The 11691-nt window shown below is 53.3% G+C and overlaps 1 protein-coding gene across 1 annotated transcript in view; it reads left to right on the top strand.

Moving 5' to 3' along the window:
- FGF18 (fibroblast growth factor 18) overlaps nt 1–11691 on the top strand; it is a 98690-nt gene that overhangs the window by 13815 nt on the left and 73184 nt on the right. The window contains exon 2 of the mRNA XM_080399988.1: nt 228–264. Coding sequence (XP_080256114.1) covers nt 228–264 — 37 coding nt within the window. The remainder of the gene's footprint in view (nt 1–227; nt 265–11691) is intronic.

Below are 11691 nucleotides of genomic sequence, written 5' to 3'. Positions count from 1 at the left end.
TTTTTTGGTTGGTTTTATTTTTTTTAAACTTTCATTTTGGAGGCTCCGGTTGCATTTTCCTTGCAATCAGGTGGTAATCGGGACCCGAGCCTTTTCATAAGCAGAGCATCGCTCTGTGTCCTTTAAAAAAATCGCAAACAAAAACAAAGCAAAAAAATATATCAACTTTAACCATTTTACCGCATCATTTGATCTTTTGTTGCTTTTTTTTTTTTTCTCCTCTCCAGATGTTTACATTTCCTGCTGCTGTGCTTTCAGGTACAGGTACGTGTCCTTTCTGTCCTCTTTCGCTTTTGGTTGTAAAACAGAAACAAAGGCGGCGTGCTGACCTCGCAGTGCCAGGCACTTTTGGCTGGGGCTTTCACTTTTTTTCCCCTCTAGTTTTTATAGACGTATTAAACCGCTCCCCGCGCCAGATGCCGGAGTGTCACTTGCCCTGGCAGCGGGCTGCCCCTCTCGCTGGGTGCCCGCTGCGGGCGCGGGGTGCCCCGGTGCGGGTGCCGGTAGCCTGCCCTAGCGGGATCCTCTGGAGTGCATTAGCCTGGCTAATGATGTGAGAGGGAGTGCTGGACTCTCCTTGCACAACGTTGATTGATGCACTTGCCTTGGAAAAGCAGGCGCTCTTCTGCTCGCCCTCTTTTCCTTTTCTTCTGTTTTTTTTCCCCCTTTTTTATTTCCTCCCCCCTCTCCTAGGGAACTTACTCCCAAAAACTGATACTTTGAAAAACACGCGTTTCCCTAGCCAGGAGAAGGAGGCTGTGTGCTCCCTCCCCATTATTCAGTAGAAAGCCATCCAAGTCAGATCCTGCCTTTGATCCTGCCTCGGCAGGAATGGAGCCGTTGGAGGAACACCCTGAGCGCCGAAGCTCCGTAGCCCAGGCGCCTGCGGGACAGGGACGGCGGCTGGGGGTGCCAGGGCAGCCGCTGCCCCCCAACAGCCCCAGGGCCACGCAGCTCCCTGGGATGGGGATTTGAGCTGGGCATCCCGGAGCAGACCCACCTGCGGGACCAGGCAGAGCAGGTGCCGCTGTCCCAGTGGCTCCAGCCCACCGTCCCGCAGGGCCGGGGGACACTCGTGCCACCCCTCGGCCCCGTGCGGTGCTTTGGCCGGGATTGCACCTGCTCACCCCGACACCCGACGGCAGCGAGGGATGGTCCCGCATGAGCACAGCTGCGACCTTGGAGGGGGCTCCATCCCTCCGGCCAAACGAAAACCCAAACCAGCCCCATCCTCTGCTCCCCAACCCCTCAAAAAAATCCCCGGTCACATTCTTTTTCTCATCCCCTCTGAAAACTGCAGCTCGAACCTAACACCAGCAGAGCCTCCCCTCGGCGGCGCAGCCTCCTCGGCAGGAGAGGATCCACAGCTGTAAATTACCCTGCGGTTGGAAGGCGTTTGCTGTATTTCTCCGGTGCGTTTTTTTTTTTTTTTTGGTTTTTTTTTTTTTTTTTTCAAGCCCAAGGAATAACAGGCTGCGCAGGGCTCGCAGCGACGGCACCCTTTGCAGCGGGGAGATATTTTTTTGTGCTTGTGCGGTAACTGAAGTTAATCAGCCTTCCAGCCCCCTCCCTCTCCCCCTCCCTTTGGTGCTTTTAGTGAATCAGAAAAAGTTTGGCTGGCTGCCTGGAAAGCACTTGCTAAAATCTGATCTCTTACTTCAGCAGCCTTAAAACTTGGGAAGTTATTGGCATTTATACAGTTGGAGCTCGCAGGCTTCCAAAGCAATAAAATAATAAAAAAAAAAAGAAAAAAAAAAGGTGGTGGGGGGGGAAGCTCTGCGCTCTGGTGCTATTAGAACCATACTTGCTCCATTTCGTGCTGATTTTGCAGCCTTGTGCGGGATTTGAGGCGGGGATTCGCTGTGGCTGGGCGCCGCGGAGGTGTCCTGGGCCGTGGCTGGAGGGGCGGTGGGTCTCGCTGGGTGTCACACCGAGAGGCGAGCTCTTTCGGCGATTAGCGTTGGGAGCCAAAACATTAGATTAGTCATACTCAAGGGCCTTCGAGTGAGTGTTTACAGTATTAATGGTAGATGAAAAGATGTGAATGCTGTAAGTTTTTATTGCCCATTTTGTTACACTTTCTTTCTGGATTTATTCACGGGATTACATGTTTTGAGCCTGAATGGGAGCGAGGGATTATAGGATTTCTTTTATAATGATCAGTTTGGGTAGGAGTTAGCCTTTGGTGAACTGGAGTAAATTAATGCATCACTTAGGTTTAATATTTATTTAGGCTAAAGGAAGTTGTTTAGTTTTGCTTAAAGGGCTCTGTGTTGTATTGGAGAGATTTAAGAGTGCCTGAAATGGATTATATTCTAAGGCCGCCTTTCACCCTCCCATGCAAGCCATGATCAGTGGGTCGTCTCACGTGTTAGTCTTAGAATTACGCTCCTCTGCTGCTGGCTGTGACCCTCTGGCTCTGCATGCAAAGGTAGAAATCCCTCCAGCATGTGTTCGAGCTGGAGGGATTCTGAGGCAAAATACCACAGCTTAGGTATTTTGCATCTTCTGTTAGTTAAGCGTGTACAAAGACCGTGGTGTGTGACGTGCAAGCTGCCCGCAGTTAGGTGGCATGTCAGCTCAGCTGCTGGCCCAGAGCTTTCCGCAGCCCCCGAGCCTGTGTCCACAGTGCCGCAGGTGACCCGGTCGGTGTAGCATCGCTTGAGGGTAGGTTGCGGCAGCCCCGCAGGTGCATTTCCCAGCCCAGACCGTGGCAAGCTCGGAGGGTGGTGGTGGGGGGTTACAGCAGGATTTAGTCTCCTGGATGAGTTGGGGTCCTCCAGGGCTTTGCTGTCAGGTGACGTTTCCACCAAGGGACAACAGGGAGTAGCGCATGGCGGGTCAGAGGGGAGTGCTGCTGGAGCACAGGCGATGGGTGCCAGCGGCTGTGAGAGCAGCCCTGTACCTTGTCGGGCTGTGAGGAGGACACCTCGTTCTCCGGTCCCTTCCCCCATGGTAGCGATGTCCCTGTCTTGTTTTCTTCTCTTGCATCTTGGGAAGTTCCTCTGCTGCTTGGCGTTGCTGCAGTCCCGAGGGCAGCAGGGACACTGGATATCCCTGGGGACACTGGAGAGATTAATTTATTTATGCAGGTTGTTCTTAGGGGTACCCTTTCACCACTGGTTATTAAACTCTCCTTCTATTCTTATCTTTAGCATCCTTTGGTTTAATTCTCTCAGTGCCTTTTCACGTTTCTGGGAGCAATTTGTCCTCCACATGCTTTTCCCTCCGTATGTCCTGGAGCGGTTTTGTGTTTGGCTCTGGAGTCGCTCCCTGCTCTTCACATGGGTGAGAAACCCCAGGAGCACCTTGTGTGGATGGAGGGGGGCTCCCATGCTGTACCAGCTCTGGCAGCCCCAGTGGCCCTTTAGGACATTGGGGTCAGGGACATGGGACCTCAGGAGCTCAGATGTCCCCCTTTGCCGGGTCAGGTGGGGGCTGGAAGCAGCTTTGGCTGAGCAGTAGGATGCCAAGTTTTGCGTTTGTGAGAGCTTCCAGCTCTTCTGCCCCTGGGCCACCTCCAGCGCGTTGTCGGCTGGAGTATGGGACGATGCCGGCGTGGGCTGCCCTGGCCACGCTGTGGAGCGGAGGCTCGTGCTGCCTCAGCCTCTTCCCTGCCCTGATAAACCTCAGCGTGTTCTCCTACATGAAGTGCATCTGTGTTAGATTAGGAAGAGGTCCCTGATAGGGCCAAATCCTTTGCTTTTATGGCTCTTGTAGGTTAAGATCCAGCTTTGGAATCTGATCCAGAAGCAAACAGGAGGTCAGAGGAGCGCACAAGGCAGCACCGGGCTATTTTCACATCTGCTGGTGTTGTGTAAGAGGAAGGCTGCCGCACACCATGCCAATAGCAACTTATTTCTCCTAAGCTCCTGTGCAGCGACAGACAGTTATTGTTTGGGGCTTTGTAAAGTGAGACACAGAGGAGTGTTGCTTCCACACATTCAGTGAGCCAGATCCTGCGGTCTGGCGGAGCTGTGTGCAGCACATGTCAGAGGCGTGAGCCTGCTGAGCGGCTCCCTCCCCTCTCCCCATCTGCTGCTCCACAGCCGCCTCCCGGGGTGGTCGGCCGCGAGTGCCACCGAATGGCACTGGGGACACTGTTGTGGAGAAGCCAGAGCATGGTCCTTGTCACAGCTTGCCTGGCCAGGGCTTCTGGTCACCCCTTCTGCAGGCGTGGAGTGGTGCTGGAGCCAAGGGTGCCCGTGCTCTGCCCTCGCCAGTAGTGCTGGTGGTTGGCGCGGAAGGCAGGGTGCTGGACCGCCTGACCCCAGTGGGGTTATTCTCACATCCACCTTCCCCACAGGTGGGCACCCACTTGCTCCCTCCTTCCTTGGGTGGTGTGAGCATCTGTCTTGAGGCTGTGGCCAAGGCTGCATGTGCTGCCAGGGGTGGAGGCTCTGGGGCTCGGGCACCACTGATTCGCTCTTCAGGCCTGTGCTGTGGATAGGGCAGGTGCTTCTTTGATGTGGCGGAGTGCTCTGCTGCTGGTGGCAAAGCCTGAGGCTCGGCAGGGGACCAGCACCCTCTGGCTCCCAGGCTGTGAGACCCTGTGCTTGCCATCTCCGCCCAGCCCGGGGTGGGACCACCGAGTTCTCAGCACAGCACCCCTGTGCCGGCACCTGCCGCCTGCTCCCTGTGGGTGTCTGGACCCCCTCAGGTGGAGGTAGCCCACCTCCCTGAAAACGTCTGAAGTGAGTTCCACTTTCCAGTCTTGTCTCGCTGTGGTTGCTGCCGCGCTGCAACGCCCACCTGAGCTGGCCCACCCTGTGCTCGTGCGGGGCTGCTAACACACGGGTTGTAGAAGCAACGCTGTGAAGGACAAAATATGGCAGAGGTAGTCTGAGAGAGGCTGGGAAGTTTTCTGTTGATTTTTCTGATCGTAGCCGACTCTTAAATTATTAGGCAGTGAGAAGACAAGAGAAACTGCATAAGCAAAGCCTCTTTTAATTAGAGGAGGAGGAGGAACTCGGCGATGTTGATGAAGTGCATGACCCCATCACAGGCTGGAGTTGATGATATGATCCACGGCTTTGGATCTGTGCTGCTGCTGGACTCGTGGCGGTGGATGTGGTGCCTGCTTGGGTGGCTCTGCTAGGCTGCAACCCGCAGAGGAAAGGTTTGGTTCCATATTAAATTGTTTGGTCCTGTTTAAAACCTCCTTGCTCTCCAGGAACCAGCCATGCTGCTTGCCACAAGGGATTCTTATTCCCCCCTGCTGACTCATTGCACCAGTCTATGAAGTGCTGTGTCCTGAAGCTGCCCCTCATGCCCTGCTTCTGCCTCCTGCTCTCCAGAGAGCTCAGGCTTGTGGAGGAAGAGGAGGCAAACTGGAGCGGGTGACTGGGCTGGAGCAGGGAAGCCCGGCCCCGCAGAGCGGCAGCGGCCTGGCTCTTGTGCTGGCGCATTCTTCGGTTCTCCCATAGGAGAAACGAGACTGAGATGAGTGGAGGGTGTGTGCAGATGGGGGTCTTGCTCCCATGTGGATGGGGGGTAACACAGCCTGTGACCCCCATGGCAGCCGTCAGCTGCCTGACCTGGGCACGTGCTGCCTTTGCTTCCCACAGTCCCCAGCCCTTCGATGTGCTGGGGCAGGTCCTGTGCCAGGGAACCCCTCACACACATGTTGAGTGGGAAGATTTGCAAGGACAAAGCTGGTTTCCAGGTTCCCCATCCCAGCGAGACAGAAACAGAGGTGAACTTGGCATTTTCTGCGTGTGGCAATGGACAGCACAGCAGGGCTGCTGCTTGGAGGCTTCAATCTGCACACCTGCATGGATTGCACTTTGTTTTTTTGTGCAAGATGTGCAAGGCGCTTTAGAGAACCAGAGGAGGACCTGGGTGTTGTTGAGGAGAGCATGTAGAAGGGTACAGCAGATGCGGGGTTCAGGCTTCCCCTGTTTGAGATAGCTGGGCACATCGTGGTTGTTCTATGTAATTTCTATTGCTTTCCTTATTGCACCTGGCACATCCAAGGGTGGATGGAGGTGAGTGATGTTGGGTTTGGAGGAGTGCTGGGTTTTGCAGGAAAGATGCCCGCTCAGACCCTACTTGTTTTCTACCTGAGGAGCAGTTTGGGCATTGATTACCGAGGCGGGAAGGAAAAGAGTGGAACAGGTAAAGGGTGATGCTTCCCAAGGCCAGCGGGTGGATTTGGGACATGGCCATGCAGCTGGTGGTGGGTTCTTTGGCAAAGGGCAGGCAGGGGGGACTGCTGAGGGCTTCCAGGGGCTCAGGTAGGGTGCACAGCGTCGGGGGCGCGCAGGTGGCCACTCAGGATGTTGGATTTTGCTGTAAGTGCCAAGCTGTTCAGCTGGGTGAGTGGGTATGTCCCTCCGCTGTGGGAGTCTGAGCTCAAAGGAAAGACTCCCCTGGGGCTGAAAATAGTATTTTTGATCTATAAAGCTACTTCCCACATCCTTGGTAGTATTTTTATGGGTCTCTTCCTTTCTGTAGGAGCTGGGAACCCCTGTCATATTCTCTCCTCTCCCCTCTCTGTTCTCACTGAGCGATAGCTGCTTTTGCTTTGATTTTCCCCAGCTACGGACACTTTAGATACCAGTTGTAACAAGTGCAAGTGAAAAATATATTCAGGGAGAAGCATGATTTCAAGAGGAGTGGCTGCCCTTGGTGCCTGGGCAGGGCTATGGATACCTGCTGCCAGGGCTTTTGCCTCCTCCGACAGGGCTGGCAGGCGGGAACCCCCAAGATGCTTCCAAAAGAGATGCTCTGCTGCAAAGTGTGACCTCCCAATGCTCTGCTGCTGATACCGGGGGCTTCCACATGGGAATCTGTGGCCCCAACAGGTCTGAACCTTTTTTTTTATTTTCCTTCCCTGGCTTTTTGTGTTTTGGTCGCCTGCTGTGCCCTAACAGCAGGTACAACCAGAAATTATGCAGAGCTGTGCATTACGCTGCCTACCTGGTATGTTGCTTCTGTGTCCTGGTACCTCTCCAGATGTCCGTGGAGGATTAGGTATCCAGCGAAGCAGCTGGAGGGAAAGTAAGAAATAAAAACCCCTGAAATAGAAAAGACTGTCTGGCTCTGCCAAAGTATTTTCCTATTGGCATTCAGTAGCCTTGCCATAGCATGAAGAGAAAGAAAGGGGAACAGAGAGAGGAAGGAGGAGGCTTAGTCTGTCATGGTCTGCGTGTTTCCCTTTGTGCGAGCTCCGTGCTGCGCGGGGGGCTGCAGTGGGTGGGAGCCCATGTGCCAATCTTCCCTGCCTGGCCAGGGGCAGGTGGTGGGGTTCGTGCCCCCCGCACCGGGCTCGCCAGCTCACTTCGACATGGGGCAGGGCTCCCGGGCAGGGCTTGGACACCTCCCTGCCTGCACCAACAGCTGGATTTCAAGCTAAACCACAGGGCAGTGTTTTCCACGTAGCAACAGCACACCCTCCCCCAGCACAGCACCCTGCCCTTTGCCAGACGCCGCTGACACCCTGCTCGCTGCACACATTTGCTTCTTCGTGAGGTTATCTGCTTTATTCCACTGCAGCCAGCGGAAAAGGGGTCGTGCTGCCAAGAAATCCACAATGGCTTTAACATACTGACCTTTAGGACAAGAGGAAACAGCCTCAAGTTGTGCCAGGGGAGGTTTAGATCTGATATTAGGAAAAATTTCTTCACCAAAAGGTTTATCAAGCCCTGGAACAGGCTGCCCAGGGAAGTGGTTGAGTCACCATCCCTGGAGGTGTTTAAAAGACCTGTAGATGTGGCGCTTAGGGACAGGGTTTAGTGGAGGGCTTGGCAGTGCTGGGTTAACAGTCGGCCTCAATGAGCGTAAAGATCTTTTCCAACCTAAACGATTCTGTGATTCTATGATTCTATGGCCTTAGAATGCAATAACAGCATCTAGCAGCAGCCTTCTGCCATAGCTCCTCTCTCGGTGTCGTGCGGCTGCTGCTCCGTGGCTGTGGCCGAGCGCGAGCCCGTCGATGCCGCCTGAGGTGGACTCTGCCTCGGGACCAGTGGGGAGGCAAAGGCGAAGATGTGAGCTGCGGTGCTGGGTGCTCACAGCCCCTGCCTCGGGGAGCACTTGAATCGGGATAAACCGCGGGCAGTGGGGAGCAGTCCGGTGGTCCCGCTCATGTGTGGCAGTGAGGAAGGCAGGTGAGGCAGGGCCTGGTCCCTGGGTTTGCCCCACGCTGCGATGGACAGCGAGGCAGTGCTCTCCCGGGTTTGGGGGGCAGACTGGGGGTGCTGGGGCTACCCCGGGGGGGAGGCAGAGCCCCGAGCCATGGCCTGGCTGAGGGGCCAGATCCTGCAAACAATGCGGGGACAGCGCTGAGGGCGAGCAGAGGGGCAAGGGGCTGGTGTGCCCTCTGCTTCCTCTCTTAATGTTTTATAATCCAAATCAGGTTGATGAATGTAAAACCTTGGTGAAGGTCCCAGGGAACTGCATATTGCATGGATACAAATATCAGAATGCCAGAATGCAGCAATTAATTAATAACGGATTGCTCTTCCTGCAAGATATTTCCAGCACTCCTTATTCCTCCCAGTTCTTTTTGCTCCTGCTGCATATTTCAAATCCCTTTCTTTCTTGCTAAAATACTATCTTTGGCATCATTTTTAAGGACAGCTTGTTAAAAAGCTGTTGTATCTTTTGGAATACCCCGAGCTACTCCGGCAGAAATCTAGAATTAACAGGAAAACACAGTGGTGAGCCTGGTAAATAGCTGGGCTTGCAGGGTGTGTGCTGGGTGGCCGTGGGCATGGCTGGTGGCATATGAAGCCCTGGGGATATAAATTAGAAAATGGGATGAAGGACAATATTGATGCAGGGCATTTTGCTGCTTCTCTGTTGCCATTCATCCGTCTGAAGAGAGGGATGCAGTGGGAAGCTGGTGCTGCAGGGCTGCCGTCCCAGGGGTTCCCTCACCCACAGGTGGGACTGGGGTCCCCTCCTTCCCTGCAGACCCTGGGCAATCCGCTGACCATGCTGCTCCTTGGGCTTCTCCTCTCCAACTGTTAGACATGAACCTGAATGGACAGTAATATTTATTTTCCCAAGCTGGATTCAATCCATAGGCAGAATTTGACTCAGTTATAGGAATGTACAAACTAACGAGTGGGGTGCACACTCCCATTTCCAGCTGTGATTTTCAACTATAAGACGAAAGCTGATTTTGACCCCCTTAAGCTGCCAGGCCTTAAGGTCACAGTCCTGTATGAGTAGCATCAGTCCCTCAGTGTGAGGCTGTACTGTAAGATTGCATCGCGCAGCGCAGTATTGATTATCTGTAAAATAAATTATGATGTATGCAGTGCAGGTTTCTGACCCTGTGGTCGCGACCTTGCAGTGATTGGGGAGACTTCCGACCAGCTGAGATCAGAATAGCAAACAGCCCCCCAGCAATCAATAGGAAAACCAGCAGGTCTGATTGTTGGGGCCTTTTACGGGAATAATGTTTGATGCCATGCACGCATGACGTTTTTACCCTGGGGAACAGGCAGTTCTACAAGCTTCACCTGAAATTAGATGTGAAACTCTGTTGGGTGTTCTGCTGAGCGACAAGGCAGCCGGCCCACGGGGCGGTCAGGGACGGGGAACTTTGCGGTGCAAAGGCGAGCACGCACGGTTCCGCGTCGGGGTTCTCAGTGCTCAGCAAAACTGGCATGTCTGGGGTTGGAAGGGAGGAGTGAGGGCAGCTCTGTCCGGCCACGCTGGCCAGCCGCAGGCTCTGCGCCAGTTACATGTGTGTATGTTGTGAGTTTGAAATAGCGTTGCCTCAGCCCCGACAAGGGAGCTCTTCTGACCCACGAGCCAAACTGACCAGTTTGTGGCAAAATTGACAGCTCGATTGCAGGGCTGAATTTTTAGAGGTGTGCAGGTGCCTTCAGATGTGGATGCAGTGAAGGAGGCGCCTGCTCCGGTGCTTTGCTGGGGTTGCCTCCCTAACCTGTGTAGGTGCTGCTGAGCCATGAAAGCACTGGCAAGGGGGGGACAGGGCTGTCCTGTGCCCCCAAGGCACCCTGAGAGCAGCATCTGCACTCCTGACCCCACAGGCGTGAGCATCGGAGCGGTGCCTCCAGCTCCTTGGTCAGCCAGGCTGCGTTCGCTGCTTTGGAGAGGGAGCAGCTAAACGGGAATAGTCTGCCAGAGAGGCAGAGGGCTTTCTTTTGTGCTGTCAATGTTGTAAGAGCAGGTAATGTGAATTTAATTGCTGTTGGAATTTAGCAAACAAGAAAATGGAATTTATTTGCGTGGTTTTCATTTCTTTCTGGGAGCCTGATTTCCCCAGCGTGCACCAGCACCATGCGTACCAAGAAGCTGAACACCGCCGGGTTAAGTTGTGGGGTTTCACTTCTAAAGAAAATCAGTGCCAACACTGACACGGGGCTAGCAGGGCTGTGCTCGCAAAGCTGGTCTGAGTCGGGTGGCAGGGCCGGCGAGGCGGGGAGCTCCAGGTATTTCCAGACCAAACGGGAAACTGTTCGTACTGTTGCATTGGTACCATCCGTGTGCCGGCCCCGCAGGGTGCTGAGACGCTGCTGCAGGTCCCCTTGCAGAGGGATGCTTGGGGAGCAAGGGGGTGGGGATGGCTGGGCTGAGGCACAGTGCTTTACAGCATCCCGGTGCTGTAACCACGAATGCTGGTGGTTAAAAGAAAGGGCTGTTGGGGAATCTCCAGCTTCATGTCTTAACATCTCCTTAGCTCCTGGCCTGAGTTTCCTCCCAGCACCAGCTGGTGACTGGTGATGGATGCAGCAAAGTGTGTTGGGCTTTCCCTGGTACCCACAAGCTGCATGAGGATGCAGCAGCCTAAACCTCAGAAGGTGCCTTAGTGATGGTAACGCCTCTTTTTCTTTTTTGCCCTATTTGAAATGTTTCAAAAAGGATTTATTTTCCAAAACTGTTGAAAATTGTTCCCTAATAATGGGAAACCTGCAATCTAAATTAATTAAAATAAAATGAAACTTTTCCCTAACTCAGCAAAGCAGAAAGATAAGAAATCCTATTTGTCTGACATTTGCAGTGTAAAGATTTCCACGCAGGAGCACAGCTAATAGCGATCAGTACAAATCTTCTATTAGAAAACAAACCGTGCTTTCCATTTCTGGCCCTGGGCTCATGTTTGTTACATCGGATCCTGAAGGCAGATTGACAGTTTGGTTTGGATTAAATTCAACACATGGTTTATGCCATACTTCTGATAAGGCTCAGTGTTAATCTGATTATTTTTTCGTGTGCTGTCTTTAGCACATCAGCAGCAGAATTGTCCGTTCCTAGGAATATTTTCATGGTGAAACCATTGAGGAATTTATTTCTGGAGGGAAGATGAAATTACTGATTTTAAAAACTCTCAAGATCTCAAGTAAAGCTGAAATCTATTAACTGCAGGCAGTAAGCTTGACATGACCTGGACAGGTTTTGAGTTATTTTATTAATTGATATAAAAAGTGTTCTCTTTAAATATCTCTGGAAAGGCAGCAGAGGAGGAGACTGGCTCACGCAGAGGGACCGGAGCAGGTTCCTGTACTTTTACCGCCATCATCAGCTCTGGTTAGCCGGGAAGGAAGGTTGTCAGCTTTTGCACTTGTACATGCTTGTGAGCTTGGGTTTCTTCATGGGAATAACGGGAATAATGGGCATTGCCATGTCCGCCAGTTCCCTGAATGACCTCCCGTGGTATGTCCCACAGGTGGGCTTTTAGGTATGTTGGCCCATTAGGTACAAATATTTATT

The sequence above is a fragment of the Falco punctatus genome (genome assembly GCF_963210335.1).
Source record: "Falco punctatus genome assembly, chromosome: 8".
Taxonomy (NCBI): domain Eukaryota; kingdom Metazoa; phylum Chordata; class Aves; order Falconiformes; family Falconidae; genus Falco; species Falco punctatus.
The sequence above is the reverse complement of the archived record's forward strand: the minus strand, read 5'-3'. Positions and strand labels throughout refer to the sequence as shown.